Source organism: Mustelus asterias, chromosome 8 (assembly GCF_964213995.1).
Source record: "Mustelus asterias chromosome 8, sMusAst1.hap1.1, whole genome shotgun sequence".
Taxonomy (NCBI): Eukaryota; Metazoa; Chordata; class Chondrichthyes; order Carcharhiniformes; family Triakidae; genus Mustelus; species Mustelus asterias.
Window position 1 is genome coordinate 108,828,236 of NC_135808.1, and position 19,780 is coordinate 108,848,015.

The 19,780-nt window shown below is 43.7% G+C and overlaps 1 protein-coding gene across 2 annotated transcripts; it reads left to right on the forward strand.

Annotated features, from left to right (window-relative positions):
- Positions 1–2,827: 2,827 nt before the first annotated feature.
- LOC144497432 (uncharacterized) lies at positions 2,828–17,986 on the forward strand. Of its 2 annotated transcripts, none has more exons than XM_078218703.1 (2): positions 2,828–3,077; positions 13,240–17,986. In XM_078218703.1, the coding sequence occupies exons 1-2, from the start codon at positions 3,050–3,052 to the stop codon at positions 14,478–14,480; spliced, it is 1,269 nt and encodes a 422-aa protein (XP_078074829.1). In that variant the 5' UTR covers positions 2,828–3,049; the 3' UTR covers positions 14,481–17,986. The 2 variants fall into 2 exon arrangements, with proteins under 2 accessions (XP_078074829.1, XP_078074828.1); XM_078218702.1 differs by lacking the exon at positions 2,828–3,077 and adding an exon at positions 3,477–3,838.
- Positions 17,987–19,780: the final 1,794 nt, after the last annotated feature.

The following is a 19,780-nucleotide window of genomic DNA, read 5'->3' on the forward strand; positions in this document are numbered from 1 at the left end:
GCATCTATAGAGAGCGAATAGAGCCGGACCTGCTGAGATTTTCCAGCATTTTCTGTTTCTGTTGCTGTGTCTAACTGGACTGGAGGATAGCAAATGTTGTCCCCTTGTTCAAAAAGGAGAGTAGTGACAACCCTGGTAATTATAGACCGGAGAGCCTTACTTCTGTTGTGGGCAAAGTATTGGAAAGGATTATAAGAGATAGGATTTATAATCACCTGGAAAGGAATAATTTGATTAGGGATAGTCAGCACGGTTTTGTGAAGGGTAGGTCGTGCCTCACAAACCTTATTGAGTTCTTTGAGAAGGTGACCAAAGAGGTGGATGAGGGTAAAGCGGTTGATGTGGTGTATATGGATTTCAGCAAAGCGTTTGATAAGGTTCCCCATGGTAAGCTTTTGCAGAAAATACAGACACATGGGATTGAGGGTGATTTAGTGGTTTGGATCAGGAATTGGCTAGCTGTAAGAAAACAGAGGGTGGTGGTTGATGGGAAATATTCATCCTGGAGTTCAGTTACTAGTGGTGTACCGCAAGGATCTGTTTTAGGGCCACTGCTGTTTGTCATTTTTATTAATGACCTGGATGAGGGCATAGAAGGATGTGTTAGTAAATTTGCGGATGACACTAAAGTCGGTGGAGTTGTAGACAATGCGGAGGGAAGTGGCAGGTTACAGAGGGACATAGATAAGCTGCAGAGCCTGGGCTGAGAGGTGGCAAATGGAGTTTAATGTGGAAAAGTGTGAAGTGGTTCACTTTGGAAGGAGTAACAGGAATACAGAGTACTGGGCTAATGGTAAGATACTTGGCAGTGTGGATGAACAGAGGGATCTGGGTGTCCATGTGCATAGATCCCTGAAAGTTGGCACCCAGGTTGATAGGGTTGTTAAGAAGGCATATGGTGTGTTAGCTTTTATTGGGAGAGGGATTGAGTTTCGGAGCCAGGAGGTCATGTTGCAACTGTACAAAACTCTGGTGCGGCCGCACTTGGAGTATTGCGTACAGTTCTGGTCGCCGCATTATAGGAAGGATGTGGAAGTGTTGGAAAGGGTGCAGAGGAGATTTACCAGGATGTTGTCTGGTATGGTGGGAAAATCGTATGAGAAAAGGCTGAGGGGCTTGAGGTTGTTTTCGTTAGAGAGAAGGTTAAGAGGTGACTTAATAGAGGCATACAAGATGATCAGAGGATTTGATAGGGTGGATAGTGAGAGCCTTTTTCCTTGGATAGTGATGGCTAACACGAGGGGACATAGCTTTAAATTGAGGGGTGATAGATATAGGACAGATGTTAGAGGTAGGTTCTTTACTCAGAGAGTAGTAAGGGCGTGGAATGCCCTGCCTGCAGCAGTAGTGGACTCGTCAACATTAAGAGCATTCCAATGGTTATTGGATAAACATATGGATGATATTGGAATAGTGTAGATTAGATGGGCTTCAGATTGGTTTCACTGGTCGGCGCAACATTGAGGGCCGAAGGGCCTGCACTGCGCTGTAATGTTCTATGTTCTATGTTCTAACTGCTGATGGAAAACATTCATTTTTTTTGGCCTCAACTACTTTTTGAGGTAGTGAATTCCACAGGCTGACTACTCTCTGGGTAATTAAGGGAGGATCCCACGCAGAACTTGTAACTGCTTTTAGGGAGGTGAAATGCGTTTTTAAAAAATGTCACTTATTTCAAACCCAGCATGAATATTTTTTTTATTCATTCGTTGGACGTTTTTTAGGTGCCCAGATCACCAACAACCTGTCCTGATCTCCCCATGCCGATACTATAGTTAAGAAAGCCCACCAACACCTCTACTTTCTCAGAAGACTAAGGAAATTTGGCATGTCAGCTGCGACTCCCACTAACCTTTACAGATGCACCATAGAAAGTATTCTTTCTGGTTGTATCACAGCTTGGTATGGCTCCTGCTCTGCCCAAGACCGCAAGGAACTACAAAAGGTCGTGAATGTAGCGCAATCCATCACGCAAACCAGCCTCCCATCCATTGACTCTGTCTACACTTCCCACTGCTTCGGCAAAGCAACCAGCATAATTAAGGACCCCACGCACCCCGGACATTCTCTCTTCCATCTTCTTCCTTCGGGAAAAAGATACAAAAGTCTGAGGTCACATACCAACCCAACTCAAGAACAGCTTCTTCCCTGCTGCTGTCAGACTTTTGAATGGACTTACTTTGCATTAAGTTAATCTTTCTCTACACCCTAGCTATGACTAACATTACATTTTGCACTCTCTCATTTCCTTCTCTATGAACAGTATGTTGTGTCTGTGTAGCTTGCAAGAAACAATACTTTTCACTGTATGTTAATACATGTGACAATAATAAATCAAATCAAATCAAATACATGGGTGTCACTTATTGCCCATCCCTAGTTGCCCTTAGAAGGCAGTTGAGAGTTAACCACATTGCTGTGGCTCTGGCTCTGGAGTCACATGTAAGCCAGACCGGGTAAGGACGGCAGATTTCCTTCCCTAAAGGACATTAGTGAACCAAATGGGCTTTTCCAACAATGGTTTCATGGTCATCAGTAGATTCTTACTTCCAGATTTTTTTTATTGGATTCAAATTCCACCATCTGCCGTGGCGGGATTTGAACCCGGATCACCAGAACATTAGCTGAGTTCCTGAATTAACAGTCTAGCGATAAAACCACTTGGAGATGACAGGATTCAATATCCTCTGGTGTGCTGCGTCCTTTGAATATGATGTGGATATACCGAGGTTTGGCTGTAGGTGTCTCCCTGGAGCAGCAGGTACTGGGCTGGCGGGGAGGAGGAGGGGAACTCAAGGCTATGTTTATTCCATTTCCTTACCTGCTCACTTCCAAGGGACTTGCACAGAGGAGAGCAACTGAATTGGATCCTTCAATATCCTTCAGCCACCAGGAGCAGCACACCCACATCAGTTGAATCAGGAAATACATCGCAAAATATATTCAAATCAGGATGTGAAGCCGTAACAACCTCATAGACCAAGAACTAATCACACACATATATATATATTAGTGAGACCGCTCCTGCCTGAACTTGTTGACAGTGGGAATGGGAGAGTCCGGCACAGACACTAAAGGTAAGCAGTGACCGTGAGTTTAAAAACCGAAATCTTCCCGTAAAATCGATCGTATTGTACTTTAATCTTAACTCGTTAAGAATAAATATCGAAAATGGATTACCGGGGGTCGAAATTTACAACAGTTTAAACAAAGTAACGATGTTAGGGGCAGTAAAATAAATGTACTTATGGATTACGGGTTCTTGTGGGAGGAACTTCTGACACTCCTACTCTGCTATCATATAAACATAAATGATGGATTGTAAATCATCCCATTGCGGGTTAGATGTTTCTTGCATTGCTTTGGTCAGGTGTCAGATTAAGCTCAGATGTGGAGGTTTTAGATCTGAGGGTTGGAAGGGGGTGGAGGGCGGGGAGTTTGAGACTGTTACAGAGAAGTGGCCAGACTCAAGAGAATTGCAGACAAACCCTGTGCGACAGGGTTTGGGGGGTGGGGGGTGGTTTGGCCTTTCTGAATACATTTACCATCGGGACAAATATTGTAACCACTTCTGGGAGGAACCGGTGTGTCACTTTCCAGTTAGTTTCTCAATCCGAATCAAGCCCACATTAAAATTCGAATTAAAATGAAGATCTAACAAGCCTTCGAAATTCACTCTACTGAAGAATTGCTCTTTTTCTCGCAAGTGTCGACTTCGCTATTCACTTGCCTCATCAAATTAAATAATTTGCAATGAATAGTGATGAATCTACCAGCGGTCATATTGGGAAACCTACAGATTACAAAAGCGGAGACCAGTTTTATTATCAAAGGTTGGGTAGGTGGTTTCACTTTGTGTCACTGGCTGGTGCTTATTTCATTTTTGGACATATATATTTTTTTAAAACAATGTTATTTAGTTGAGATTAGCATGTTGGAGGACTGGAAGTTAGAAAACTCGAAGTTAACGCCAGTAATGGAAGTGTTTACCCTGTAGTCCAGGAAACGGACGACAGCTTGAACCCTCCGCCCACATTGGCCCCTTTGGGATGGTAATATATTCAAAGGGCTGCAATCCATGTCAAAACTGGATTGACTGAGAATGGAACTGTGGAGAATGACAGTCAGGAACACTGAATTCAACTGGATGGTGCCACAATCTATACTGAAAGGCATCTCTGCACTTAGTGCTCCCTGGTTTGTACTAACCATTGTGTGGTTTGAAACTTGGGTGGGAGATAGACGGGGGGAGGGGGTGGTGCTGGGAAACAGGCTGGGCAGAGTGAGCTTGTTTTTCTTCACTTTTCCCATTGTCAGTGTCCCAGCAAGAGGGGTGGTATGTGTGTGTATTGATAATATTAACTACTCCCAAGATACAGTCCTTTCACAGCAGAAAACAATGTGCAAATTGGACTGAGTGAGAAACACCAGTTGACCTGGCTTCACTAGAGTGACTCTATGGTTAGCACTGCTGCCTCACAGCACCAGGGACCCAGGTTTGATTCCCGGCTTGGATCACTGTCTGTGCGGAGTTTGCATGTTCTCCCCGTGTCTGCGTGGATTCCCTCCAGGCACTCCGGTTTCATTCCACAGTCCGAAAAACGTGCTGGTTAGGTGCATTAGCCATGCTAAATTCTCCCTCAGTGTACCCAAACAGGTGCTGGAGTGTGGCAACTAGAGGATTTTCACAGTAACTTCATTACAATGTAAGCCTACTTGTGACACTAATAAATAAACTTTAAACTTTATTAAGCTGATCTTTCTCTCACCCTATCTGTAACTGCAACATTATATTCTGCACCCTCTCCTTTCCTTCTCCTTTATGCATGTTTTGTCTGTCTAGCTTGCAAGAAACAATACTTTTCACTGTACCCCAATATATGAAACAATAATAAATCAGTAAGAAGTTTCACAACACCAAGTTATGAGACTTCTTACTGTGCCCACCCCAGTCCAACGCCAGCATCTCCACATCAATAATAAATCAAATCAAATCTATCACTGTAAACTATTTTGAAAGAAAGACCTGCATTGCCCTATGGTGCCTTTCATGACACAGTAAGAGTTTTAACAACACCAGGTTAAAGTCCAACAGGTTTATTTGGTAGCAAATGCCATTAGCTTTCGGAGCGCTGCTCCTTCGTCAGATGGAGTGGATATCTGACGAAGGAGCAGCGCTCCGAAAGCTAATGGCATTTGCTACCAAATAAACCGGTTGGACTTTAACCTGGTGTTGTTAAAACTCTTACTGTGTTTACCCCAGTCCAACGCCGGCATCTCCACATCATGCCTTTCATGACCCCAGGATGTCAACAACTGAAGCTTTTTGAAGTGTGGTCACTGTTTTAATCCAGGTCTTGCTATTGATACTGCCACAAGTTCATTATTATCACCACCTTCACGGTAAATATGTACAAACTGTGTTGGAAGAGGTTCAAGCAGCCTCAACTAAAAATGCATTGTCCCATGGCCCAAGGGACCTTGTTCCCAGACCCTTGCAGAACAGACAAGCAATTTCCTCTTTAAATTTGTTGCCAAGATTAGATGAGAATTAACTGATCCTACCATCTCCCTGGAATGATAAAAAAAACACTTTCACTTTTCAAGTCCCTGTGGAAGGTATTAAACCATTTTGACTACTGACCAGTATATGTGCACTTTATGCATTAGTAGATGGTGATTTTTTGGGGCTATTTGTGTGGTTACAATGCAAATTGTGGCGACAAAACAAGAGTTGTGGCAGAAAAGTGATAATCAGCTCACAAGGAGCAAGTCAGCACTGGCCAACAAATATGACCTTTACAGCAACAATGACAGTTGCATATTCAGACTTTTCACTAATAACTTGTCTCCTCGGTACTGTACTAACTTTGTCTGCTTGAAGCTGTCTGGGATCTCACATTTAACTCCGCTTAAATCATGCTGAAAGCTGCAGTTCCTGACAAATGAACACATTGATGAGGTTCCCCCATTGTAACCCAAGCACCACTTCAACAAACTCATCTGTGCTCCAAAATACAATCATTGCTCTCTGGAACTGGCTGTTTGGGAGGTGCTTGATTTACATATAAACTATAGATCAGGAAATGAATTGCAACTGACCATAAAATCATAGAAGGAGGCCATTCGATCCATCGAGTCTGCACCGACCACTATCCCCGTAATCCCACATATTTACCATGCAAATCCCCTGACACCAGGGTCAATTTAGCATGGCCAATCAACCGAACTCACAAATCTTTTTACTGTGGGTGGAAACTGAAGCACCCAGAGGAAACCCACGCAGACACAGGGAGAATGTGAAAACTCCACACAGACAGTGGCCACAATTGAGCCAGGGCCCTTGACACTGTGAGGCAGCAGTGCTAACCACTGTGCCACCGTGTAATTGAAAGAAAAACTACAATCCCCTTGCTTCTATAAAGATAACATTTGCATGGTGTCAAAGATAAAGGAACAAAGAACAAAGAACAATACAGCACAGGAACAGGCCCTTCGGCCCTCCAAGCCCGCGCCGCTCCCCGGTCCAGGATTGAATCCTGAATCCAGGATCCCCGCCCAATTTTCCAGCCTATCTACATACCAATATCCTATCCCTCACAGCTACGATGCTTTGTTCATTACAACCTATTAACTTACCCCCACCCCCCCATTCCAGACCATGTGATCTCCAGGGAGAGGCGAAAACCCAGAGTGAAAAACCCCAGGGCCAATATGGGGAAAAAAAATCTGGGAAATTCCTCTCCGACCCCCTGAGGCGATCGAAACGAGTCCAGGAGATCACAATGGCCCTGATCGGAAAATGCTTCCCAACCCTAGTCATTTCCACTTCCACGAACACCATATGAATGCCCTGCCCCCGAGACAGGTTCCCAACTATCCACAGGAATTGCATATATACACAGACATATCATTAAGCATGTCAATTTGTTGTTCACTGATGTATCATACCATTGACAACATAAGGACGTGCCACAACAGTCCTAATTTGACCACATTGCATCTGAGTACAAGTCACAGCCTTGTTTAACATGTACACTTTCATCGCTGAGTCAGTAGGTTGTGGATTCAAGCCCCACCCTAAACACTTGAGCATAGTGCATCCTGATAATTCAGTGCAGATTTGACTTGGAACTAAATTGTTGTTGTTTCACTATCACTGGGTCAAAATCCTGGAACTCCCTTTGTAATAATAGTGCGGATGTTCCTACAAAACATGGACTGCAGTGGTTCAGAAAAGTGGCTCACCATCAACTTTCTGAAGGACAATAAATGCTGGTTCAGCCAGTCATACCCTTATCCCATGAAATAATTTAATAAATACCCATATCCCTGAATGACTGATAAATTATAATAGCCTACAATCCTTTGTGGACTATATCTAATTACTAATTGCACTTCAGACGTTCTTAACTGATGTAAAGTGGTTTGAATTAGTTTTTTTAACAAGTTTATTTATTAATGTCACAAGTAGGCTAACATTAACACTGCAATGAACTGTGAAAATTCCCTGGTCACCACACTCCGGCGCCTGTTCAGGTACACTGAGGGAGAAATTAGCATGGCCAATGCACCTAGACAGCACGTCTTTCAGACTGTGGGAGGAAACTAGAGCACCCGGAGGAAACCCACACAGTCACAGGGAGGATGTGCAAACTCCACACAGTGATCCAAGCTGGAAATCGAACCTGGGTCCCTGGCGCTGTGAGGCAGCAGCGCTAACCACTGTGCCACCGTGCCACCCTATCCTGGGTCTATCCTGAATTATCATGAGTTTGTGCAAGTTATGCCTTAAATTATGTAGATGGACATTGTTACATCCATTTTCTCTGTGAATCTCTTTTAAAATGCTAAGGTTTTAGTTGGAAGTGGCAGATTGATTGATAGACCTACTAGAATATGAGTCTGCCTGATAAGCAGTGAAAGAGTTGAGGGCTTTGCATGGGCCATCAGTAAATGTCCAGTAGGTTGTCAGATATTTGGTGGTATGTGTTTAGGTCATTAGTTTAATAAATAGAACTGTTCGGCAGCCTCAGTTTTGACAACTTTCTTCAGACCTACCATAACTGTAGCATTTGTTTTCAGAACCTGAGGTGTACACAATATTTCTCCCACCTCCTGCCAGGCATGGCACACTGTGCTTGTTTGGATTGGATATTCTGTTGTGATAACTATGGCAACTCCCCATGTATTCACCCTATATAACAGTATCTCCATTTTGTTGTCTATCATTTACTCAGAATCAGTTTATAACACTTTGTTTCCTGTAATTTTTGGCTTGCCCAGCTACTTGCTTCCATCTAATTATTTTTGCCATGCAACTCATTTTGTATCAAGATACATTTTTTTGCATTCATTTATTTTTGACATCTGACATTTGGTCACTTACCATTAAATTGCGTCAGCATCTTACATTGTTGCATCAATTACAAATTCAGCCCTCCCCCCCCACACGTGCAAACACTTAAGTAGTTGGAGAGTTTTGGACCAAGAGTATATATTATTTTAATGAGAAGAACCCAGAGGTTTTGTGTGTGGACAGTTGTGGGGCACACAGGCAAAGTCCAAAGTTCGCCAGCAAGAACAAAATCCCAGATTGATCCGGTCATAGGCATGTTATAGGCATGGATTAGCAGAAACAGGTGACCTAGCTGACTTCTCAGCCATTGTATGGGAAATGAGACTGAGACACCAAGAAGTGGCTAAAAGAATAAAAAGTTAGAGAAGTACAAGTTTTCCTCGGGACCCACAGGCAATCAATGATTTATAGAAATTTATAGAAACCCTACAGTGCAGAAGGAGGCCATTCAGCCCATCGAGTCTGCACTGATAGCAATCCCACCTCAGCCCTATCCCTATAACCCCACACATTTACCCCGCTAATCCCTCTAACCTACGCATCATGTGACACTAAGGGGCAATTTAGCATGGCCAATACACCTAACCCGCACATCTTTGGACAGTGGGAGGAAACCAGAGCACCCGGAGGAAACCCACGCAGACACGGGGAGAACGTGCAAACTCCACACAGGCAGTGACCCAAGCCGGCAATCGAACCCAGGACCCTGGAGCTGTGAGGCAGCAGTGCTAACCCGCTGTGCCACCGTGCCGCCCATGATGCAGTGCTATATCATTGTATTCTCCTCTCTATGTAAATCTAGTAAAATGGTGGGCAACCTGAGGCCTGCAGGCCACATGCCACCCATTTGCATTCTGAGACCGGTCCATGAGACATTTTGTTGACCATTGCGCGTGTGCAGGGTTGCCACATCTCGCTGACTTCTGTCCGTGTGTTTTTTTCCTACCAGTATGACTGACATGATACGCATGTGAGGCAAGGGGAAGTGAAGTGAGGTCCATGCTGATTTCACACAGCATTGACTGCAAAAGCCATGAAGTCCCTCTGCATCCAAAGTGGAAATACTTCTTTTGTTTTTACCACTGAACATGAAGGAGGGCCCCTCATGTGACCCACTCACTAGCCTAGGTTGCCCTCTCCTCTGTAACACTTTAAAGGGTGGCAGAATATTTTGACTTGAAGGTCACCAAAATAATTAAACATTACCAGTTCCTGTTTCATAGGATTTTTTTTTAGTGTCTCTTTCTTTATTGAGTTGTTCAAACTGTTTCTAATAGTTTATTACGGGAAATATGCACGTCAGTGCCTCTCTGGGCCTCAGGAAAGGGTGTGGGTACAGATGGAATTCCTAGTGGGAGTTGGGCTAAGATAAGGGAGGTTTTACTCAATGTGCTATTATTATCGGGCCCTTATCACACTTATTAAGTTGGACTCACACAAAGGATTTGACAAACTCAAACAATATTATTTGTGTTTTTTTTAACAGAAAGCATTTTTCTAGTTTCAATAAAATTGCGAAACAATACATTTTATACAAATTGAATCAATGTATGGAGACTGGACCAGACCTAGTGGAAACATCATTCAGTTATCCTGCCTGTACCACGAGCCCCTTACCAACACAATATAGTTATGTTTCTATAGAGGCTACAAATTACTGATTTACCCTCCAAATGCACACTGACAAATATGTCGTTTTAATTTAAGAACACTGGTTGAAACTTGCTGCTGCCACTAGATTGTTTTCTTTCACTGGAGGCCATCAGCACCAAGGATCCCCAGTGAATCTGAAGTCATCGGGGGTTTAAAGGGAGTCATTCCTAATTGTGATGTCAAAAGGCAATTATCACATGCCCAGGACGGGGCTGCAAGAGTTATCATAGATTCATAGAGCGCAGAAGAGGGCGTGAGGCCCATCGAGTCTGCACTGACACATTAGAAACACCTGAACTCCCACCTCATCCCATCTCCCAGCACTTGGCCCATAGCCCTGAATGTTACGATGTGTCAAGTGCTCATCTAGATACTTTTTAAAGGATGTGAGGCAACCTGCCTCCATCACCCTCCCAGTCAGTGCATTCCAGGCTGTCACCACCCTCACATGCGGTTTTTCCTCACATCCCCCCTAAACCTCTTGCTCCTCACCTTGAACCTATGTCCCCTCGTGACTGACCCTTCAACTAAGGGAAGCAGCCTCACCTCCCCTCAGGTCATGACTGAGGCTGTGCATTGACAGTGTTCAGCTCCATTCACAAATTTTCTGAATATGAAGCAGCCCAGACCAGATTACAACAGGATGTGGAAAACATCCAGGATTAGGCAGACAAATGGCAGGTAACCAAAAGAAAAAATGCTGGAAAATCTCAGCAGGCAAATAACGTTGTTGTTGCTTAAGTGTCAGGTAAATAAGGGCCCATGGTATTCGAGGCAAGGTACTAACATGGATTGACGATTGGCTGTCAGACAGAAGGCAGAGAGTTGGGATAAAAGGTTCTTTCTCAGAATGGCAACCGGTGACAAGTGGTGTCCCGCAGGGTTCAGTGTTGGGGCCACAGCTGTTCTCTTTATATATTAACGATCTAGATGACGGGACTGGGAGCATTCTGGCCAAGTTTGCCGATGATACAAAGATAGGTGGAGGGGCAGGTAGTATTGAGGAGGTGGGGAGGCTGCAGAAAGATTTAGACAGTTTAGGAGAGTGGTCCAAGAAGTGGCTGATGAAATTCAACGTGGGCAAGTGCGAGGTCGTACACTTTGGAAAAAAGAATAGAGGCATGGACTATTTTCTAAACGGTGACAAAATTCATAATGCTAAAGTGCAAAGGGACTTGGGAGTCCTAATCCAGGATTCTCTAAAGGTAAACTTGCAGGTTGAGTCCGTAATTAGGAAAGCAAATGTAATGTTGTCATTTATCTCAAGAGGCTTGGAATACAAAAGCAGGGATGTACTTCTGAGGCTTTATAAAGCACTGGTTAGGCCCCATTTGGAGTACTGTGAGCAATTTTGGGCCCCACACCTCAGGAAGGACATACTGGCACTGGAGCGGGTCCAGCGGAGATTCACACGGATGATCCCAGGAATGGTAGGCCTGACATACGATGAACGTCTGAGGATCGTGGGATTATATTCATTGGAGTTTAGGAGGTTGAGGGGAGATCTGATAGAAACTTACAAGATAATGAACGGCTTAGATAGGATGGACGTAGGGAAGTTGTTTCCATTAACAGGGGAGACTAGGACGCGGGGGCACAGCCTTAGAATAAAAGGGAGTCACTTTAGAACAGAGATGAGGAGAAATTTCTTCAGCCAGAGAGTGGTGGGTCTGTGGAATTCATTGCCACAGAGGGCTGTGGAGGCCGAGACGTTGAGCGTCTTCAAGACAGAAATTGATAAATTCTTGATTTCTCGAGGAATTAAGGGCTATGGGGAGAGAGCGGGTAAATGGAGTTGAAATCAACCATGATTGAATGGTGGAGTGGACTCGATGGGCCGAATGGCCTTACTTCCGCTCCTATGTCTTATGGTCTTATGGTCTTAAAGATTATCTCAAAGCCCCAGTCATCTCCCTTTGACTGTCAATGGTACCATCATTGCAGCATCCCTCACAATCAACATCCTGGGGTCTCCATTGACTATAAGTTGAATTAGACCAGCCTAGGAGGTAATGGGTTCCCTAAAAACTGAGACTTGGGAAGAACCAACCAGGTTGGGACCTGCAGCAAGGAGACAACAAGGCAGAGAAGTAAATCATAGGTGTCCAGGGATTAAGGCACAGTAGAGTGAGTGTTGCACTGGCATTTGAATGGGCCCTCGTAACCAGTCACATGGCTACTGCAGATCAAAGCTTGGGTTATATGGACAAACATCAGGCACATACACATAATCCTTGTTATGACTTTGATCTGCTAAGGTAGCCATAGTATTTATATGGCTGGTCCAGTTCAGTTTCTGGTCAATGATAACCCCCAGGATATTGATAGTGGGGATTCAGCGATGGTAATGCCATTGAATGTCAAGTGGTGATGGTTAGATCCTCTCTTGTTGGAGATGGTCATTGCCTGGCACTTGTACGGTATAAATGTTACTTGCCACTTGTCAGCCCAAGTCTGGATATTGTCCCGGTCATGCTGCATTTGGACATGGACTGCTTCAGAATCTGAGGAGTCGCAAATGATACTGAGCTCTGTGCAGTCATCAGCGAGCGAACATCCCCACTTCTGACCTTATGGTGGAAGGACGGTCATTGATGAAGCAACTGAAGATGATTGGTCCTCAGACACTGATGAGGAACTCCTGCAGTGATGTCCTGAAACTGAGATGCCATCAACCACAACCATTTACCCTTGTGCTGAATATGATTCCAACCAGTGGAGAGTTTTCCCCCGATTCCCAGTGACGGCAGTTTTGCTAAGGCTTCTTGATGACATATTGGTCAAATGTTGCCTTGATGTCAAGGGCAGTCACTTTCACCTCACCTCTGGGTTTCAGCTCTTTTGTCCATGTCTGAACTAAGGCTGTAATGAAGTCAGGAGCTGAGTGACCCTGGCAAAACCCAAACTGAACATCCGTGTGCAGATTATTGCTGAGATTTCAAATTGCAGGTGGCACTCAAAGCCAGCGGGGTTCTCTTTAAATATGCAACTCCAGTGATGTCTGTGAGGCCTGTTCTGCGAGTTGAACCTGAGGTCCAAGCAGAGGAGTTGCGGTGGCTTCACCACCTGACCAATTGGCAATGGGGTCAGGCTCAGAATGTATTAACTTATCAACCAGATTTAACCCAGTCATTGAAGAAACTAACAGTATGTCACTTATACTCATGGCTCTTTTTTCCACTGGCATACTTCTGTCATTTGACTATGTGCTGATCTGTTTCTCTTAGGTTCAAGGTCCTGCAAATTGCTCCACCAGTGGATTCTACTACTAGCGTTTGTTTGGAGTCCAGGGGTTGTGAATGGAGTCTGCATATGTGATGGCAACCTTGATTTCAGGACCTTTAAGTTTAGCCAGGTGAGAGAAGAATGTTGCCTAAACTTCACTGGCTCTTCCATTGGTGCCCTTCAATGGAACGTCTTCACAAACTTGTCAGGAATCAAGGTCCTCGACCTCTCAAATTGCAACATATCTGAGATCTATGAAGTGGATGAAACCCCAACCTCTCTGGAGGTCGTGTACCTGGACCACAATCAATTAGAACAATTACCCTCTAACTTCCTCACAAACGCACCCAGCTTAAAAGTTCTTCACCTGGAGAAAAACCAGCTTCAACAGTTACCAGAGAACGTCCTCGAGGCTTCAGACCAGATTCAGGAGTTGTACCTGGACTCCAACAATTTAATTTCTATACCTGCTAGTGTCTTTAAACCAAGCCTTGTGAAATTGTCTGTTTTTAATAACACCTTGGAGTGTACATGTGCCTTGTATGATGGTTTGGCGAAATATATTACTGTAAACGTAAGCATCAGCGGATCAGAAAATGTGCTAATGTGCTACACAACAAAGCACCCACAAGGTCTGAATATCATCGCCATTCATCGCTCAGATATCTGCAGGTCCCATGGTCTCACAGCCCTCTTCATTTGCCTGCCATTGATTGCAGCTCTTGCTCTGGTGTTGTGCTGTTACTGCTGGAGAAGTAAAAGGTCAAATTTTAAAGTGATGAGACAAGACAATCAAATTTGCACCATCGAGAAGTCTGGCTTTTCGAATGCGGGGGACCATCACTATATAACTTGCAGGACTCCGGAGACAACCCCCATTCCCACAGGGTATGAAAACAGCATCCTGGCCAGAAACCAGCTCATGTTACGCCCCTCAACTGCATTGCTCGGGAGCAACCGTGACTTGTACGAAGAGGTGGAGATAAAGCTCGGCAGTTCTGTCGACTCAGTCACACGTGCTGACAAGATTTATCTCGACATGCCCAATAATAACGTGGGGGACGAAGATGCTGTTGAGGCAGTCCATGCTGAGCCAGAATTGGTGAGTGTCACAGAGGAGTTACAGGAGGAAGATCGTCAAAGGCTCTACATGAATAAGTCCGCAAACTACTACAACCTAGTTCCTGGCATTGAGTTAGACGACTCTGACCATGGTGAATATGAAAACATTGACCTATCCTAGTGACCCAGGGTCATTTGTATTGGAGACTTCACAAAAGCTATATCAAAACATTTGACAGTATAAAAAAACTGCCTTGCACTGGTGAAAATGGACAGAGGACTTGCTTTTTTAGCACATTCATGTGAAGAATAAAAATGGAATGATTGGTGCAGAAAGGGTACATTACTGAGTTTAAAATTCAGGCTTACTATTGGGGTATTACTCCTGGCATTACCGTTGATGTTAATGTATGTGATGTCAAAGTAGTCTTCCCACCTCAGTCCAATGCAAAGTTCAAATGCTCTCCCATCAGCAGTTTCTGTCTATGAGAAGCAAACCTGCAGTAGGTAAATATAATAACTCCAGGAATTAGCTGTAAAGGAACAGTGCTTTATTGCACAAAATAAAGTGAAGCAAAACCACAAGCCTGTGGTGAACGCAAACGAGTCCCAACTCGGACAGTACAACAATGGACCCACTCAGGGGCCTGCTTTATACAGTGCTCGGTATACGATCTCCACCTGGTGAGTTAATTACCAATCCCCAGGGAGCTTGTATTCAACAAGTCCCACAGGGAGGTCAATTAGTGATTCCCCATGCAAGTCCTGGGGGTTATCCCAGTAAATATAGAAACAATTCAGAGGAGTCATAGAGGAGAGAAAGGACCCAAAATGGTGCCACTTGTATCATCTGCTGTCATTCTCTTGATAATTTTGATTTCCCAAGTACAATCCAGTATTAAAAAATACATCAATTGGAAAAAGTCTGTTTTGCCTGTGACAGACATCAGTAGGAATTTGAATCTATTTTACCCTCATCAACCTGGCAGAGACTGGGTGGGTTTGGGTTGGATGCCTGTTTTATAGTCTGTCTGATTGAAATGGATGGAGAAATTGGACTGGGTGCGTGGTGTACATCCAACTGGAACCCAATAGGCAGCTTTGAAGAAAATTGAAGCCCACAAGTTTTATCAGACTTCTATAATCAAGCTTTTTGCAGTTCAATGTTAAATTCAAACAATCAGTACAAAGAAGGGGTTGGTGTCATTATTTCTCATTTCTCTCAAACTAAACTTACTCGTAATACTGGACTGACAAGTGTGACCTCCTGCTTGGCAGGTTTGGCAAGATTTTTGGGTGAACTTCCTGCCTGCATGCGTCATGAATATATGTTGTATTGACAGAGCTTTAAGCGCTTCATCCATGCAGTCATACTAAAGTCATATTGGACAGGCTGGTATTTGAAAGAAAATGGGTCAGTGAGGCCGGCCGGCTTCCACCTCTCTCTATCCCTGTCGAGCTGATTACCAAGCATCCCCCCCCCCACCCCCCAAATCTACAATGTGTAAATGGTAACGGGGAAGTGAGGCCATCGGCCTTTCACCCAGGCCACTGACACTCCCAGGGATCCTATGACAGGTTGGTAATAGTCCCTGAGGCAGTGATAGAAGGTCACTTTAGAAGGACATGGCCAGGTAGTGAGTGGGTCACTCTCAGGTCCCAAAGCCTTCCCTGTTTAAGCAATTAACTCAGTTTGAGGTTTAACATTCAAGATGCCCTCTGAATTTCAGAGCCCTCTATCCCCTTTCATTTGGACTCTGAAGCATAGTTTCACTACAACGCTACACACGTGCATTAACAATAAGGTAGGTGCATGGGTGCCCATCCATGCAGCTTAGAGGGAACATTGGCTGAGAGCCTAACCTACATAATGAATGAGGAATTCCATCAGGAACTCCTGCCCCTACACAATGAATGATCCCAAACCAGCTGGGGTCATGGTGATGTCAAAGCACCAATTGAAATTCAGGCTTGAAGGTAAACAAAATATTCAACTATGCAGTCAATATTATTGAGCCCAAAACCACCTTGATCCCATTGACTTTCGTTAGAATAGCCAGGTTGGGTGGAACCTTTCTAGTTTTTTTTTACTATTTCTAGCCTAGGTGTAACAACAATGCCAAGTTGTAGCTCTTCTATCCCTTCCTGCTGGGATTAGTACTGTTCAGGATTTGAACTGCTTGCCTCTACTGCGTACCTAGCAGCACACTACTTGATGTATTTACACAGCGATCCATTGGGGCCCTTTGGAATGTATTTTAAACATACCAAAATTGGTGGTACATTGACAACTCTCAGACACCAACATTTACACCGTAGAATGGTATTGTGAGAATGCGGGCAAAAGCAATTGGTTCAAAGAGCAGTTGGAAAGGTGATTAAGAGTGGAACTGTAACCTGGGAGCACTGGTTTCACTGCACTCACCTGTAACTCTATTATTTTTGAACAATGTGTCATTTGATGCTTTCATGAACCAATTATGTTTTGTGCTTTTCAAAGTAAACTTATTATAATGATACTATAACGAGCATTAATAATACTTCACTGTATTTCTGTAGTAAAACACAATGCATAAATTTTGGCTTTCCTGCTTATTTTATGAATTTTAAAGCATTGTTTAATATATCAGAGCAACTGATCACAATCAAGTGCCCACTCACAAGGTTGTAAAACTAAGAGCTTATGTCTTCCTGGCCACAACAACTTTATGAAGAGTAAATATGCTGACTTATTGTTAACTCTGTCTAATCCAAGCAATAACCTGAGTATCAACACTGGGATTATTTCAGAGCTATACAGAAGTTAGAAAAGAATAGATGTTAATCACTGTACTTTCAATTTGGTCTGAATCCCTCCATGTTTTGCTTACCTTTCACAAATAAGAAAATAAATTGTGCATTTGAACAGGGGAGCACGATTTTGTGGGTGAGCATTATTGTGTACAAGATTGTGAAAGGCATGGACAGAGTGGATAAGGAGCAGTTGATCCCCTCAGTTGAAGGGTCAGTCACAAGGGGACAGATTCAAGGTGAGGTGCAGGAGGTTTAGGGGGGAATGTGAGGAAAAACCTTTTTACCCAGAGTGTGTTGATGGTCTGGAATGCACCGCCTGGGAGGGTGGTGGAGGCAAGTTGCCTCACATCCTTTAAAAAGTACCTGGATGAGCACTTGGCACATCATAAATTTCAAGGCTATGGGCCAAGTGCTGGTAAATGGGATTAGGTGGGAGTTCAGGTGTTTTCGCATGTCGATGCAAACTCAATGGGCCATAGGGCCTCTTCTGCACTGTATAATTCTATGATTATCCTGTTTATTTGATGTGCTGTCTGACAGGAACTGCTCACTGTATCAATTCTACCATGCTGGCAATGATGTGACTGACTACTTTGATGTGTTACACTAAGACTACATAGCTGCCCAAATGAAGAAAAGAAGGTCTATTATTAGCACCTAATAAAACCAGTTAATTTAATGGTAGATGAGATTAATATATGTAATCTGTGGTCTTGATTAGCTATATTGTTCTTTATTCATAAGATTTATGATTTATACTTGGCATAAAACTGTTACTTTTGCTGCATTGTTTCAGTAGCAACAAATACTTATGTGTTTTTCAGATCTGCTTTCAGTATTGTAAATGTTTTTAAAAATGGACTTTGCATATTATAAATTTCTCTAAACACTGCTGCCTGATATTGTGATCTGGAAATTAATATGATGTGGGGCAATATTGCAAAGTTTAGGCTGTTGCTTTTAACATTGCCAAAATATTCCAAGTTTTAAACTTAATCTCTGCTAATGATAACTTTGTCAAGACTATCTTAGTTTATGAACAGGTTTGTCATTCGTTAATGCCAGGGAAGAAAAGAGTTTTTTAAAATTCATTACTGTGCCACCATCTCCCCCAGCATTTAACACCATAGAGATATGGAGCTCAATTATCACATATGCTGCTTTTTCAAGAACTTCAAAGATGTTTGAGGCTGCAGTCACATTAGCTCATTTGAAATTGAGAACGCACTCCCCATGAGATCTGCCAATGTTTAGAAGGTAGCAAACACCTCTTGAGGAATCCATACCTTATGTACAGACGCCATGTAACTGTGTGAAAATAACCCTTACTACCCTTCTGATACCTAGTTGATAAGAATGGCTCCAACCTCCTAGTTAATCCCACTCTACTGCTCGCTCAGCAGACGAAAGGCAGTAGCTGAGGGGATTCCTGATGTGGGGAGTAGCTATCTGAGCCCAACCACCTCCAGTACCTGGGGTACACAGATCCTGCCCTGCCCCTCACATTGTGGGCAGGATTCTCAGGTTTTGTCAGTGGTGTGATCCACTGTAAGCGAGAATGGATAATTTGGCGTTCCAGCCAAAACTCCATTAACTTTCAGCAGCGCCGGAAAATTCCAGCTGCAAACAAGGATGGAAGATTTTGGCCAACTTAATCTTTCTGGATCCTGGGTGATTTTCTGTCCTCAGTGCCCTCCGAGTCAATGTTAGGAATATGTGTCAATAAAAACCTGCAGATATTTTGGATACTGAAAGCTTGGATACTGTACAGTGCGGATCGACACGGTTGTTCTCCAATACCAGTGAAAAGGCAGGATAACTTGGGGTATTCATCATTGAGAAGTGACCATATACAGGTATGTAACATTGTAAGCAATGCAGAAATGTTGACGTGGAAATTCAAACTGCACTGTGACAACAGGACAAGAGGTCACAGGTTCAAACTCGACTGAGATAAAATCAGAAACTGCTGGAAATATTCAGCAGGACAGGGAGCACCTGCGAACAGGGAAACAGAGTTAGCGGCCAGAATTCTCCAACCTCGCCCGCGACTGGGATTCGCCAGTCCCGCTGCAGTGAGTGGAGTTTTGGCTGAGTGCCAAATTCTCCGTTCTCGCTGGCAGGAGTGCCGAGGCGAATGCGATCGGAAAATCCCAGCCAGCTTATCAGGCCAGTAGTGACCTTTCTTTTGACCTGGAAGTATTTCCAGCATTTTCCATTTTTAGATTGGGGTTCCAGTACCTACAGTACGTTAATAAAATATTTAGTAAAAGATTGATGTCAGGCGAAATTGTCATGCAAAGTGCGATCAACACAGGGAATGGAATGCTGGATGCAGTGTTGATGACATCAATCTCAAGTTCATTAAGGAACAGTTTGATGATGTGAGGGACTGGCTGGATGCACGCGCTATGATGAGGCGAATGTATCTGATATTATGGAGTCACGCAAAAACCCCAGAAAACAAAATAAAAGAATTGGGAAAATGATGCATCTTAAAATAACAAGTAAATTAAACACCCTAAGCACACCCTTACAGTGAAATAATTACTCTGTGCGTGAAAACAAACATATAGGCCTGGATTTTCTTCCTCAAGCAGGAGGGAAGAAAATTCTCAGTTTGGATGTCCTTCTCAGGAGAAAGTGTCCAACAAACTGGGTGGCTCTTGGCTGGAGTCGGATCAGACG